This window comes from Myotis brandtii, unplaced genomic scaffold, assembly GCF_000412655.1.
Source record: "Myotis brandtii unplaced genomic scaffold, ASM41265v1 scaffold48, whole genome shotgun sequence".
Taxonomy (NCBI): domain Eukaryota; kingdom Metazoa; phylum Chordata; class Mammalia; order Chiroptera; family Vespertilionidae; genus Myotis; species Myotis brandtii.
The window spans coordinates 2,806,324-2,821,544 of NW_005368341.1; the positions used below are offsets into that span (position 1 = coordinate 2,806,324).

The window sequence follows — 15,221 nt, forward strand, 5'->3', positions numbered from 1 at the left end:
AAATTAGCATCTAGGAAGACGGATAAAATCAAAGTAGTTAAAAACAAAATGTAACTGGTTTTTGCAGTGCTACTATAATATAGTTGGAGGAGCTATGCATTTTCTCTAAATTAAGTATTTGTATTGTTTTGCCACTATAAGTAGTTGATGCTCAATAACATGCAATGATTCTTTAAGGCATTTATTTAGGTTAGACATATATAGATTTCAAAAAATAATATGGCTGATTTTTTTTCTAGTCTGTGAACTTGCCTCATCTACAGTTATAATGGGGGGAGGGTATGTGTGAGAAGAGTTAATTTCAGTATTTCAAAAAGTCTATTGAAAATTATACTTTTACCCAAGATTTTCTAGCCAATATCTAGTTAACCATCAACTCCTTTGTTTTAGCCTGGAATTGTGTCAGGGTAGGATAGTCACTCTAGCTATCAGAGGGTCATTGAAGTTGCAACTTTCAGTTATATATGCCTTAGATATATTTTTAAAAAGTTGTTTATTTGAAATCTTTCAAAAAAGAGATCCAGGTCAGGAATAAGGTTGGAAACACAGGTTTAGAAAACCAGCCTCTCATTAATAAATGTTTGCTCTCAGCTGAAGTACTATTTTAGAAGATACTTATTTGACATGAAGAATTTCACCTCATTCCATTTCTCAATCCCATGTAACTACAACTTAACTGAGTTATAGTCTGAATTCTAACTCTGGCATCTCTAGGGACCTGAACAAATGATTCATTCCTGATGGGCCTTTTGTACACAGAACTAATTCTTGGTTTTCATCTTGGAGCAGGGCATTAGTGGACCTCCAGGGGACCCAGGCCCGAAAGGATTTCAAGGCAATAAGGTAATCCTATTCCTTGGTTAAAGACAGGCAGAGTGTCTTTCTCCTAGTGAGCCATGGTAATGCATGTTTTTATTAGGCAGAAGTCAATGGACTCTTTGAGGAAGTATCTTTGGAAATACAAAATAACTTGCAGGTGTATGCGCCGAATCATGTTCAAGTACACGTAGGAAATCACTGACATAGTTTTATAATTTATTATTATATTATTCAAAGGAGCATTATTAAAAATAAGCCATTAGAATCTTTGCAGTGTTTCCTTTTTTACTTCTGCCATTTAGTTATTATATGGCTCACTAGAAACTGATAAGTAGTAACAAGTGATTCAACTCAAATGCCTACTTCGCACATATAATTCAACTCAATATACAGCTTATAAAGGAAGAGATTTTACAGCTGTTATACCAAAAGAAATCAAGCTTTTTTTTTTTTTTGGTGTTTTTTTAAACAGGGCCATACCATGCTTGTAATGTCATTCCACAGAAAATCAGTCAAGATAGATAGGGAAGGGTTGAATAAGAGCCAAGTAGAACCAAAAGGTGCTATAAGAAGGATCTTTAAGAGACTCTTTATAAGGCTCTGTTTTCTAATGAGCGAGGCCATTGATTTGCTGAAAGCAAGCCTTTTAGTTCCTTTTTAATTCTTCTCAATGCTTAGTAAATTTCACGGATATAGTAAGTACCCAATAAATGGAATTGAGTTAGTGACTGGAGATCCGTGGAATTTATGGCGGTAATAACAGAGAAGGTGCAGTCCCCAACAGACCCTAGATAAAACCAATATTTTAAAAGTACTATTAAATTTAAGTTGTGGGGAGTAGTTGAGCTACTTGAGTGTTCTTTTTTCAGAGGAAAGGGAGTGACAAGTATAGTGATTTAATGAGATAATGGCAGTGTGTGATTCCCCAGGCCACTTTTAATTGGCAAATTAAAATAGAATGGGCTTCTCAGCAGGAGCGTGCTCAAACTTCATCAAGGGGAAGTGTCTTCTCCAGTCCTTGCCTATGATTAATTCTCTCTGGGGGAAAGAAATGGCTTCTTGGAATACTGAGTAGAAGGTTTTTATAAAATTGCTTTGGCTGTAGGTAAAATCCTGCAGCAAGAAAAAAAAATATTTTGACAGTTTATGCTTATTTCTAGGATTCTTTTTTACCTAAGATGATAATTTTCACATGTTTGTGAGAGGCTTTAAATCAGGGGTCAGGGCTGGAATTTGCAACAGTAATAGAATTACAGAATTTTTGAGCCACAAGGAATATTAGAGATCATACTGGCCCAAAGTTTTCATTTTTGAAAATGGGAAGCAAAGTCTGGAGCTCATATGGCTGGCTTGAGGCAGAGGCAGAGCCAGGTCATCAGCTGTGAGGGGCACCGGGAGGAAGTGGTGGGTTGGGAGCAGGCATGTGGCTTTGGGAGATGGTTGGTGGCAATCCATAAAAAGGTGCCCATTTGATCACGTCTTGTTGTGTCTCCTACAATTACTACTTAGGTTTTCCTTTCTAAATAAATTCATTTCAACAAAATTTAGCTTTTCATTCCAACCATACATTAATTCTTTGAAAGAATAAATAAATAGTCAAGTATTTGGGAGAACTTGTAAAGTTCTGACATAAAAACATTTCATGCTTGACTTTCACAACAATGTCATAAAAGGAGTGTTGTTTCAAAGTATTTGAGGACTTTATCAGTTTTCCAAGGGTGTCTCTTAAAATTTTTTTTTAATTGTAGTAAAAGATATATAACATAAAATTGCCACTTTGATGTTAATTACAAATTTCACTGCCAGGCGAACACAGTTCATTGTCACTTGAAAAGATGGCAATTTCTAAAGCATGTTCAAAGTTGTTGGCAGGAAGTAAGGTGAGAATGAGCTATATTTTTCCTTCTAGCTATATTTCTGGTCACAAATGTAGTGGTCTTTGATGTTATTACTAATTTCCACTTCTCTTTGGATCTGTCAACCAGAGATGCATGTTCACATTGATTTTGTTATTTTTAAAATTTTATACATGTATAAGTGTATCGTATTAATAGTCAGGTTTCAGGGAATAGTTTCATTTCCCATCCCAGAATGTACTTCTAAATCTTACAGACTTGAACTATTTTATCCTCAATCTAAAAATAATGTTATGTTTTACAGTAACATTTCATCCATTACCATTCTATTACAAAATGTTAAGAAATTGCTATTGCAATTTTTGCAAAAAAAGTCCCTAAAATCCAGTAATTCTGTATTTTCTAATGGACAGAGAGAGGATTATTTATTTGAGAACTTCTATAATAATAGATAACACTTATTTACTGATTATTTTCTAAGGACAGATAAAGTTCTAAATTCTCATTTAACATAATACCACCTTTTGAGGCAAGAGAGTGTAGGTACAGATTAGGCACAGAGAGTTTAAGCAACGGGTCCAAGTCTACACAGTGAGTAAGGGACAGAGTCAGGATTCAAACCCAGCCAGTCTGCTCTTAACCACCACATTATATTTATCCCCTTAAGAAAATTGCTCAATTTCCAGAATAGTCAACCTGAGGCCAATGCATTTCTTTTGGACAGTATGGAATATGCATGTGTGTCCAGTTCTAATGTACTCTGGCTGGAAACAACAGTCTGTTAAGGGGTGCCTTCCTACTTGGTTATAATATTTATCTGGAAATGAAGGAAAAGAAGGAAGAGAATTGTGTGGGGGAAAACCCCCCAGCAATGTGCTCTTTCAAATACTTGGTTTCTTACAAGACCTTAAAATAGATACCTTTAGATCTGCAACATTTATGAATATTCCCTGAAAGTTTCTAGATGGGGCCTGCCTGCGCCTTTAAATTTATGAATGGTCTCTCTCAGGAACTACAATCCCGTTCTATTGCTCTTGTGGTTGGATTTTCTTCATCAGAGGGTTTGCAGTCAAGGTGGCCAAAGAACAAAAGGGGAAAAAAATAGCGTGTGATAAATAATAATTTAAAAAAAGTGATTCTGGCCTTGTTTCACAAATCATTTCTGTCATTAATATTTTCCACATGTAATGTAGCTCCTATGTTGCCCTGAATACCCTTGTTTCCTTAGCAACAAAACATTGCTGTTCCTCACAATGAAACCTTGGCTCTAAGGGCCCCTCAGCCTGGCTCCCATACATGAGGGTCACGCAGTGGCACTCATAAGGAGAACATGCCATTCATCTAGAGAAGGATGGGATGTTCATTTTATGAATGCCAAGAAGACTTATCCTAGGACGGGACTGAGAGTGTAGCTGTGCTTTCTCAGTAAAAGCTGAGTGCCTGCTTCCAAGGGCTGCAGTGGTGGTTCGGGTTGCAATCACATCCGGCCATGGAATGGGCCCTCCAATAACTGGAAAGAATGGCTCAAGACTGGCAGGCCTTTCAAATCACAGAGAACAAATTACCAACATTGGTTTTGAACAAGTAAAAAGAGCATGGTGGGTGTGCAAGCCCACATTAGGTAATTTTTGCCATTTCTTGGTGTTTTCCTGAGGTAATTCTGAAAAGAGTATTTTTTTCTCAAGTCTCATGCAAATTTGCTCTTTCCAAGACCCTCTTTGTGCCCCTGAAGGAGGGACAGCTCACTGTGGCTTGACCAGGACACAGGTTGTGACGTGTTGGAGTCTCCTAGTGCCAGTGCTTCAGTGCTAAGGACAAAGGACACTAGGAAATAGCCCTGATGTATTTTCCCAAGACAAAGTACTGAGTGTTAATGCCCAATTAAAAATATCGTGATCTATTATATATTAATTTATCTCAATAGATGAATTGCATCCCTTCTTCTAACCTCTTCCATTGTTTTACTCTTGGATGTTCCTATATTTCCTGCAGGGTTTTCTTTCCCATAAGTGTTTTCCTCTTGTGCTATACTCAATATAAGCAACTCAAAGTCCTTTCATGTATGAAGCTTGGTCTTACCTTACGTTCAGCTTCAGTGAGATGTTAAGAAAACCCATAAAGAAATGTCGCCCATCTGGTCCAATTGAATAAAGTGGATATGGTCTGGGTAAATAATCTCCAGTGAATCAAACATCCATCATCCATCAAAAATGAACAAAGGGCCTAGTATTAATGAAAAAACAGAACCTATGTTTCAAGAGGAGTGATGAGGGCAAAGTAGGCACCCAGAACACACCAAGTTCTGCACCACACCATGGTTCTTAGACACCCCCCTCCTCCTTATCCACTCTGCCCAGTTGCCATTGTTTTCATCCCATATTTGGTGGTTCCCAAGCACTGTAGATATGTTTCAAGTAGCTGGTATTTTTATGAAGTTAAGTAATAGCTAAATATACAGATTCTAAAATTAAAACCGTAAGCCTAGTAAACATCCCTATACAACATCCTATTTCCTTCAAAATACTCTATGAAAAGAGGTCATTGTAAAAAAGAAGGCTATTTTGCTTGGTAGTTCAGTTTGTTCATTAAATTTCAAATATGAATGAAATCATATGGTACTTGTCTTTTTCTGATTGGCTTACTCAGAGAGCAGGCAGACAGCTCTGGTGTGTGTGTGTGTGTGTGTGTGTGTGTGTGTGTGTGTGTGTTGGGGGGGTGTTGTTGGTGGTATTGGAGGGATTGATCAAAAAGAAGAAAGAGAGAGAGAACTCATGGATAATAGTGTGGTGATTGTTCGGGGAAGGGGGGAAGGGGAAGAGGGCATAGAGAAAATAAATGGTGATGGGGAAAAATAAATTTAAAAATATATTTGAAAAAGTTTGCATCTAAAAAATGAAAAATAAATAAAAAGAGGGCTACTCATCAACCTTTAGGAATGCATGCAGATAATTTTGATAGCCGGCAGTATGCTAGTCAAGTTTTCTTTGAGCTTCCATGTGTTGTACCTTTAAACCTTGCCAGCCTTCTGTCAGATATAAACCATTGAGAGGAGAATCAGACAGATATGTGTGGGCCCATAACTCTTGTAAAGAAAAAGCTAAAGCAGAAGATCCAGTGTTACGTCAGGAGCACAGAGATAAAAAAAAAATAAATGCATACTCACACACATTTAAGATAAGCAAAAAATAAGTATTCGTTGACTGAATGAGTGAAAGGCTTTCAATGGAATGAGTTGTCAACAGTAGTATACTGCAGGCAGGTCAAACAGGCAAGAGCCGAAGGAGTCAATTAGTTTGTCAATTTTGAGGTTATTAGAAACCTTCGAGAGAGCAGTTTCAATAGAGAGATTGAAGACGATGATGGATTGTGGAAGGAATCAGAGAGAAGGGTGCAGTAGCAAGGAATTTTGGCCATTCTTTTGAAATATTTGGAGAATAAAGACAAATGGAACAGTGGTTGACATAAACCATCAAAAGTATCTTGAGCATTAAATAATCTGTTATTTATACTCCCACTTTCCGTTCAGAGTAGCATAAGAACTTGGAACTTAATTTTATTTTATAGTTCTTATATACAACCTAGATTGTTTTTTATAAAACAATATTTTCATTAGAGCACAATGTCAATATTTAAGAACAGAAAAATAATTAATGAAGATCTAGTAGTTTTAAAAGTATATTGTTGTTTTGGTAATTATTTAAATACATGATTTGACTCAAAGTTAGCTTAGTAGATTTATAGGTCAACCTACTAAACATAACTAATATTTCAATTGTGGTTTGGAAGTAGTTCAATGCCGCAAATATGAACAACTGTGAAGAATTTTAAACCTTCTCCTTATTTCAGTTCTCACACAACTCAAAAACCTAACAATTTCCTAACATTATGATGTTGCTTTCAACCACTAAAAAATCATGATTTGCAACAGGTTATAATCTCTTATAACTCCATGGGAAGTAAATCAGTTGAAACATATGTGGATGTCAACAATTCCTAGTGCTGTACAGAATAATAAATCAAATAGAAAACTTTCTTTTTAAGTCCATAGCTCTCCTAACCGAGGGACTGTATTCTTGGCTTCATGTAAAGTGTTTTAAGTGCAAGGAACTGGAACATGTCAGCTTTCCAGTTGTTGACTGTATTCTTGGCTTCATGTAAAGTGCAAGGAACTGGAACATGTCAGCTTTCCAGTTGTCCAAAAACAATAATGGGCCCTCTGGCTCAGGCTAACAACTTTGAACAAGGCTGTGACGGCTCAGTGTAGAGCATTGCCACAGGAAGAATCCCTTTTACAATTTTAATGATAGATATCTGTTTAATGAAGAATGAGAACCAAGCTGCCAAACTGTGTGAATGTTTTTCCTTCAGAGATGGAAAAGTCTAAATGCTATTTCTGCCCTGGGCCCTATAATTAAAAGGAAAGGATAAGTAATCAGGCGATTCTTGTGGAAAGGGCTTTGTCCTACATGCACATCTGCCCATCAGGACTCTCAATTAGCTTGTTAACTCACTTGACATGAGACAACTGACAGTGACAACGTGAGGTGGCTGCCAGAACATGTGGGATGCCAGCCAATGGCTTCAAGGTAGCTGATTTTCATTCCCAAATCTCTGATGCATGTGGTTCTCAGCAGACGGCCTATATTGTGTGGGAATGTGTGTGCAGGTGTGTATGCAGAGACCGCTAAGGTGAAAACTCTGACAGATAGAGAAACCAAAATGCTGCCAATAGTTCCCACAAAGGTGCTGATCTATCCCATGTGCCCAGTCAAGCTGGCACTAATGTGAAATAGAATCAGCTACTGCAACATCCTCAGAGAGATGTCGGAATTTTAAAAATGAATAAAATCAGTGTCCTTCATGAATTCAAATAAGTTGCAATAGTAACACTGCAACAGGGAAAATTAAGTTTATTCCAAGGATAAGGTACAATATACATAATATTTATCATTTTAACAATTTGTAAGTGTACATTCAGTGGTATTAAATACATCACCACTGTGTAAACCCAAAACTTTTCCATCATCCCAACATAAACTTTGTACCCTTTAAACAATAACTCTCCTTGTCTCCCCTTGTCCCCAGCCTCCAAGGCAAGTTTTTAAGGAGCATATTACACTGTCATATGAACCCATCTCCTCATAAATTGATTTTTTGTTCTCTGATATATGGAGAGGGCACACTCTTGAATATTTTCCAGCTACTTATTTTGTTCTGGAGAAGTACAAATAGTGGCCACCAGACCTGAGATTCTTAGAAGCTCTCCTGATGGGTTGTTGACTGCTCCTTCCTTTTAGGGAAAATTACACACAATGCCTTAGACTTTCTGTGTGATAAAGTATGACTTTCCAATCAAATCTAACCATATGAATTGCCATTTTTGTAGATTAAACGTGGTTGAATGTTGTCAATTTCACATGGTTTAACCTAATGGCATTAAAGAAAATGAGTTAAACGTTACTAAAATCTGGTGCAATAGTATAGTTGCAATTATATTATTCACCAATTCTTTGTTATTATAAAGTTTTTTCTTCTTTGGAGGCGATAAGTAGGTGGAGTGTATGAACTGTGGTGTTTTCTCTTAGTAGAAGGTATTTAAAAAAGACTGCAATTAGAGATTTGAATAATGGTGGTTCCAAACTCAGTATAGGTGGTTAATAATCAGTTTTTATATGTAGGAATTATATTGTGTGATCACAGTATTGCCAATTATAATTTACATTACCTTTACCACTAATTCAGTGACGACACTGATCCAGGTAAACATAGAGTGTTCCTGAAATTACATGTGAGTCAGCTTGTATAAAAGCGTATTTCCTCTTGGCTTATACTGTATTTCAAGATCCTTGGACTTCATAGGATGGATCTTCAACTGTGGATGGATTGAAACTATCTGACTTTTGTGTTTTTCTTCCTACAACAAAGACATGAATTTAGTCTTTGATGAGATGATTTTTTAAATACTTTAAGAATTGAAAAGTCCCAAGGGGCAGTTTGCATGGTGGTTAGAGAACTGGCTCTAAAACCAGACTGCTGGGGTTCAAATTCAGCCTGCTGTTGCATTAGCTCTGTGACTTGGGCCAGTTACTGTTCTGCCCCATGCCTCAGTTTTCTCATCCATGTAATGGGTTAATAATAGTACCTACCTCTTAAAGTTGTTTTGAGGCTTATATGAGTTAAAATATGTGAAGCACCTAGGGTAGCACTTGTTACATAGTAAGTGCCATATATGTTGTCAATAATTACTCAGCAGTTAAGAACTTTGAAGACCCCTCTTATTATTAATGCAGAATAAGTCTAGCTTGATATGTGTTCTAAAAATATGCCCCTTCTTACATAATGCTTTCTCTCAAACAAGAGAAATTAGGGACTAAAAATAGAGCTTGATTTAGAAAGTATTTGATAAATATTAGTTTCCTACCCCGCTTTTCCTTCTTTCCAAAAAAGGGGCCTTTCTTGACTTTTCCCCAAGTCTTTGTATAGAGCCATCATGTCCCTGAGTTTTAGCTAAGAGTGTATCTTGGCCATACTTGAACCATTTTGCACTTGCAAAATGCTCATCCATCATTTTGTTCCAGTTGGAAACTATGAGAATATTTGTCCCAATACTTAAAATATTAAAGTTGGTGCTACACAAATCTGGGAAATAATGGAAAGCAGTTGCTAAAACATCCTTGTAATGTTAAGAAAAGGTCAAGGTCTGATTAAATTGTTCATAATTGTATTATTCAAAAAATGGTGAAGTTCTATTTTCAAAAATGTCCAAGAGTTTCGGGCAATCATTCATTTTTTATTGTCTTAGGAAAAGAAAGAATGTTGGTTAGAGTCAGTGCCAGGAAATAGGAGCGTTGGGTTTCTCTAGCTGGACTATCCGTCCAACTTAGGCCACCTATTAGAATTTCATTACTCCTTCAGCTGAAAAAAATATGAATTGTCTCTGATAAGTATGAAAGAGAAACTGCTTAAAAGGTACTTGATATCACTATGGTTGAAACCTGAGTAAACTAAGGGCAACTCCAGAGGAGCATTTCCAGTCTCCCAGTTCCCCAGCCTAGACCAGCTTCCCTGTTTTGTTCACCTCCCGCAGTGAGTACAGCACCCGATCCCTAGCTGCTGCTCAGTAAATGCTGCATGGATGGTTGAGGGAATGATATCAACTGGCTGAGCACTGAAAATATGAAACTGAGCAAGATCACATGATGTCCTCCCCACAGTCTAGGGGGAGACATATTAACTAAATGCAAAGTTGCCATTATAAAGAGTGCTCAGTAAAAAGAGGGAAATGGTGCTATCAGTACCATTTCTATCATAGGGATTTCACCCAATCAGAGAAGCCTTCTCTGAAACTATACTGCTTAAGATAAGAGCTGAAGGATGAATCAGGATTGACTAGAAAAATGCAGAGGTAAGAACATCCCAGGTAGATAAAATAGTGCCTGCAAAGATGCTGTGGCAGAAAGGAACGCGGCAAGTACAAGGAACTACAAAGGTCCGTGCTGCTGGGGTGGCATGTGATGAATCAACTAATAACAGATGGGACTGGAAAGGCCACAGGAACATACTGTACAGGAGTTCACAAGCCTTGTAAGGAGTGCTGTCTTTACCCCAAGAGGGAAGGGAAAGGCTTTGAAGGGTTTTACTCAGATTAAAATGAAAATGAAAATGAACATGAAAAGATTGCTCTGGCAGCAATGTGGGGGAGGAGGAAGAAATTGGAGTGTGCTGAAATAGACACATGAAGAGTACTAAGGGATTAGTTGTAATCTGAGCAAAAGATGTTATTAATTTGGTCTAGTAGAAATATGATAGAGAATCAAAGAGATGGATGGATTTGAGAGAGACTTAAAGGCATATTGATAGGCACTGGTGATGCATTGCATACAGTGGATAAGGGAGAGCGAGGTGCCCTTAGGTTCTAGCTTGACCCCTGCAGGGATTGGGATACCCTTTGCTGAGACAAAGAATGCTGGGAGATTATAAGATCCGCAAGTGGAAGATTATGAATTAGTTTTTGGAAATATGAGTTCCTTTTAAAATTCTCTTTTCTCTGACTTCCTTTACACTGTGCTTCCACTCCCACATCACTTAAATGTTGGTACTCTCCATGGTTCTGACCCGAACCTCCAGCCTCTTTAAATCACTCTAACCTTGTGCTGTCCAATACAATGGTGATATATGGCTACCGGGCACTTGAAATGTGGCTCAAGCAAATTAGGATGTGCCATAAGTGTTAAATACATATCGGATTTCAAAGACATAGCATTAATAATAGTGAAAAATAAAAGTGAAATAAGCCAGTCAGTGAAAGAAAAATACCTTACGATCTCGCTCATTTATGGATAATAAAGAACATTATAAACTGATGAACAAAAGTAGATACAGAGGCAGAGAAGCATCAAACAGACTGTCAAACTACAGTAGGAATGCTGGGAGGATGGGGGGGGGAGTTAAGAGATCAACTGAAGGACCTGTATGCATGCATATAAGTATAACCAATGGACGCAAGACACTTGGTGAGGGGGGAGTGAGGGCATGTGCCGGGGGGTAGGGTATGCTGGGGAAAGGTCAAGGGGGGAAAAAAAGGAGACATATGCTACTCTTTGTAATACTTTAAGCAATAAAAAAATTTTTAAAAATAATATTTTTAAAATATTGATTACTAGAGGCCCTGTGCATGAAATTCATGCACTGGAGGGGGGTGTCCCTTAGCCTGGCCTGCACCCCTCTCGCAGTCTGGGATCCCTCAGGGGATGTCTGACTGCCAGCTTAGGCCTGTTCCCTGCAGGGATCGGGCCTAAGCTGGCAGTCGGACATCCCTCTCACAGTCCAGGACCCCTTGCTTCTTACCGCTTGCCTGCTCGCTGCTCCTTAGCGTTGCCACTGAGGTGGGAGAGGCTCCCACCACCGCCGCTGCACTTGCCAGCCGTGAGCCTGGCTTCTGGCTCAGTGGTGCTCCCCCTGTGGAAAGGCACTGACCACCAGGGGCAGCTCCTGCATTGAGCGTCCGCCCCCTGATGGTCAGTGCACATCATAGTGACCAGTCGTTCTGGTCATTTGACCGTAACAGTCGCTTAGCCATATATATATATATTGAACGATTGGGTTTAATAAAATATATTATTACTTTCTTAATGTGGCTTCTAGAAAATTCAAAACCACATGTGTGGCCCACTGTGTGTTTTTAGTGGGCAGCATGGCTCCAGACAGTGACCCTTATATTACCTCATTCCTCTCCTCTTGAGTCCACAGAACTGTTTACTGTCCCCAGAACATTTCAAATTATTTTATGTCTCATATGCTTTCCTTTTCCTGAACTTTTGTTCCCTCTTTCCTACCAGATAAGATATGATTCCTACTTCTTTGTTCAGAGCACATATCACCTCTACCAAATGAAATTGTCCTACTTCCTTAAGGCAGAATTAAACATTTCTGCCTTGGAGTCGTACATGCTCTGTTAGTATCTTTATTACATCTAATTTACATGCATGTATCTTTTTTTATGTTCATTTGTCTGTCCAGCCAGATTGTAAGTGTCTGAAAAGTGCAGGTGCAATCTGACTTATGTCTGTAATTATGTAACCGGTACTCGGCATCAGTTTGGTGCGCAAGGAAAACCTGATGAATAACAATTGAGTCTACACATATTAAACAGCTACCATGTGACGGTCATGACTTAGATGTCTTACAGACAATATCTTGCATCCTCTCAATAACGCTGTAAGGAAGATATAATTATCCTCATTTTGCATATGAGGGTCTTATGAAAACTCGAACTGTTAGTAAATTATAGACCTAGGATTCAACTGCAGTGAATGATTCCAAAGCTATAGTTTTCCCTGTGATTTCTTACATGCTAAAAAAATAGATTAAGAAGTGGAAATTATATTCCTATACCATAATGTGGAAAAATACCTATTTCCTAGGGTTGTTAGAAGATTAAATGAAATAATGTATATAAAGTATCAGGACAGTGCTTGGAAATAGCTGACTTAATTAATCATTGGCTTCCTTCAATCTTGAGGCCCACAATATAGAGGTCCTTAATTTCTGAGGAGGACTGAAGTGGTCTACCTAACTTCTGTGATGCCCCTACACATGCTCACACACATTCACGCTCATATGGAGGTCACGGGAAACAGCCCCTCTGGGGCCACAACTCTTACCCAGTCCTCTTTGTACATGCCTCTGATGGTAAAAGAAAGTGAAGTAGAGAAATTATAAGTAATTCTTGGGGCAATCTGTGTGTGTGTGTGTGTGTGTGTGTTCGCGCGCGTGCGCGTGCGCATGCACGTCTTTGGTGAGGTTTGGGATAAGAATAATAGCAGAAAAGGAATCAAGCCTGGAATCTTACTAGAGCTATATTGCCTTGGCAAATTCCCAGAAAACCATTCCGAGTAGAATGCCGACTCTCCTCTTCTTGCTCTGCCTCACCCAGCTATGGTACTTTACAATCAGGACTACTTTTTTTTTTTAAAGCACCTCAGGAATCTTTGTAGGAAAGGGAAAAGGGAAGTATGAAAAGGTAAATACTGGTATTCATTGTAGGGAAATACTGGTCTGCAGGACCTATGTTGAAATGCTAGCTCCTGATGAATATCAATTGAGTCTATACTTAATAAACAGCTACCATGTGACTGGTAAGAGGATATGTGAATATATGTTGCTATGGGGTTGTCTGTGTTCAGGTAAGGGAAAACAATCCATTTGTAAGCTTCACATCCTCATAATTTCCCCCAAAAAGCAATATTAAGAAATTTCTGTTGCTATTGGTAGTTGACTAAGACTAAAAGGGGATCGTGGGCTCAAGAGTAAGACAGTTACTTCTCCTCTTGATTCTCCTGATTTACACATTTCAAGGTAACAACTGAACTGATGCCTTGTGCATAGCCAGAGGAAATGTTTGTTTTAGATCAAACATATAGGCAAGTACTAAGTAGGATATATATTCTCTTCCAAATATATAATATGCATTACATATAAAATATGTAAGAACCTTCTAACCCATAACAGGTCCAAATTACATATAAAAAAGGACAGGGAATAAATAGAATAAGGGAACTTAGGGCTTATTATTACTATTATCATTATCATTTTATGAGTGTGTTTACCTTTCAAACTAGTCCTTTGAGTTGAGGGACTATGTCTTAGACATCTCTGTATTTATTTTGTTATCCTCCATATAGAAGTAGTTGGTGTTCATTTACTGAGTAATGGAGAGTCACCATATGCAGTATAATTGCAAGGAGATTCCAACTTGAGTGGACAGCACATGAGATTGTAAGGAAAAGGTTCTTTGAAGTGAAAATTTGGATTCCTTAGGAAACGGAATATTCTCTAGCAGCTAAATCAAACTTTAAGATTAAGAGAACAACTTCAAGTTGAGGGATAAGTTTTAGTCTGATATTAGATAGAGAGAAATTCCATGGCCAAGAACATGTCAAAATAACAATGGCAATTACCTGGCTGCTCCAGAAAATTTGATCGATATAGACAAATAAGTGCAACCTTGAATTTGAAAGTGGTTAATTGAAGTTGATTTATCTGCCAGACTGACTTGTACTCAAAAGGATGAACAGAAGGTACTTTTAAATTCAACCCACTCAAATACAAAGCATCAGAAACTCTAACAATCAACCGATTCTGAGTAAGCTCTCTGGGACTCAGGTTCCTCGCTGGTGCATTGTATGAGCTTGATGTTCTCATTCAGTTCTATAAGGACTGAATTCGATGCCAGGCCTGCTACATGGTAGACAGCATTCATTGAAAATGCTCTGGCTTCTAGTAACAGACATCTTGACTAATAGTGACTTGAATCACAAGCACTCTTTTTGTTGAGTAAACAGAATGTTTGAAGGTAGGCAGTGCAGGGTGGAATCAGTAGCTTAGTGAGGTTCTCCAGCAGCCAGGCAGGCTCTTTGAAGTTTTTGCTGCATCCTCTTCATCATCTGAGAGATCATTGCCTCCTGGCTACAAGACAGCTAGTACAGCTCCAAGCAGGGAAGAAGAGTCAGAGGCAAATGGTTTCTCTTTGCATTCAGTAAGATCCCTACACCTGTCAGAACTCAGCCAAACGACCAACCTAGACTAACCAGTGGCAAAGGGAAAGGAGATTCTAGACTTGCATTGGACCAATTATCATTCATCCTACACCCCTGAAGGCAAAGAATAGGTGCCCAAGACCTGAACAGCTCAGAGTTCTAACAGCAGGGAAGGAAAGAGGAGAGAGGATGGATATTGTGTAGAAAATAAAACGTGTCTGCCAGAAACACTTACTAAAGATTTATTGAATGTAAAAGTGAGGCTGCATTATGACTTTCATAGATCCTAAAAACTTTGCTTTTATGGGTTTATTCCTCAAAAAAAGTAAAAATAGTGTTTTAGAACTGAGTTAAGATAAAGACACATAAAATCCAGACTGAATTGTTATGTATTCATTCTTATGTTTAATTCTGATTTTATAAATAAAAATTGAAACATTTTTGTTGACCTTAATCATGTATCTACTATGCCTCGTGGATAATTCCACCCTGGGTTTATGTTGTGTTT

General features: G+C 38.1%; 1 protein-coding gene across 1 annotated transcript in view; it reads left to right on the plus strand.

Moving 5' to 3' along the window:
• COL28A1 (collagen, type XXVIII, alpha 1) overlaps positions 1 to 15,221 on the plus strand; it is a 141,181-nt gene that overhangs the window by 28,138 nt on the left and 97,822 nt on the right. Inside the window, exon 11 of the mRNA XM_005876149.2 lies at positions 790 to 843. Within this exon, the coding sequence (XP_005876211.1) occupies positions 790 to 843 (54 nt within the window). The remainder of the gene's footprint in view (positions 1 to 789; positions 844 to 15,221) is intronic.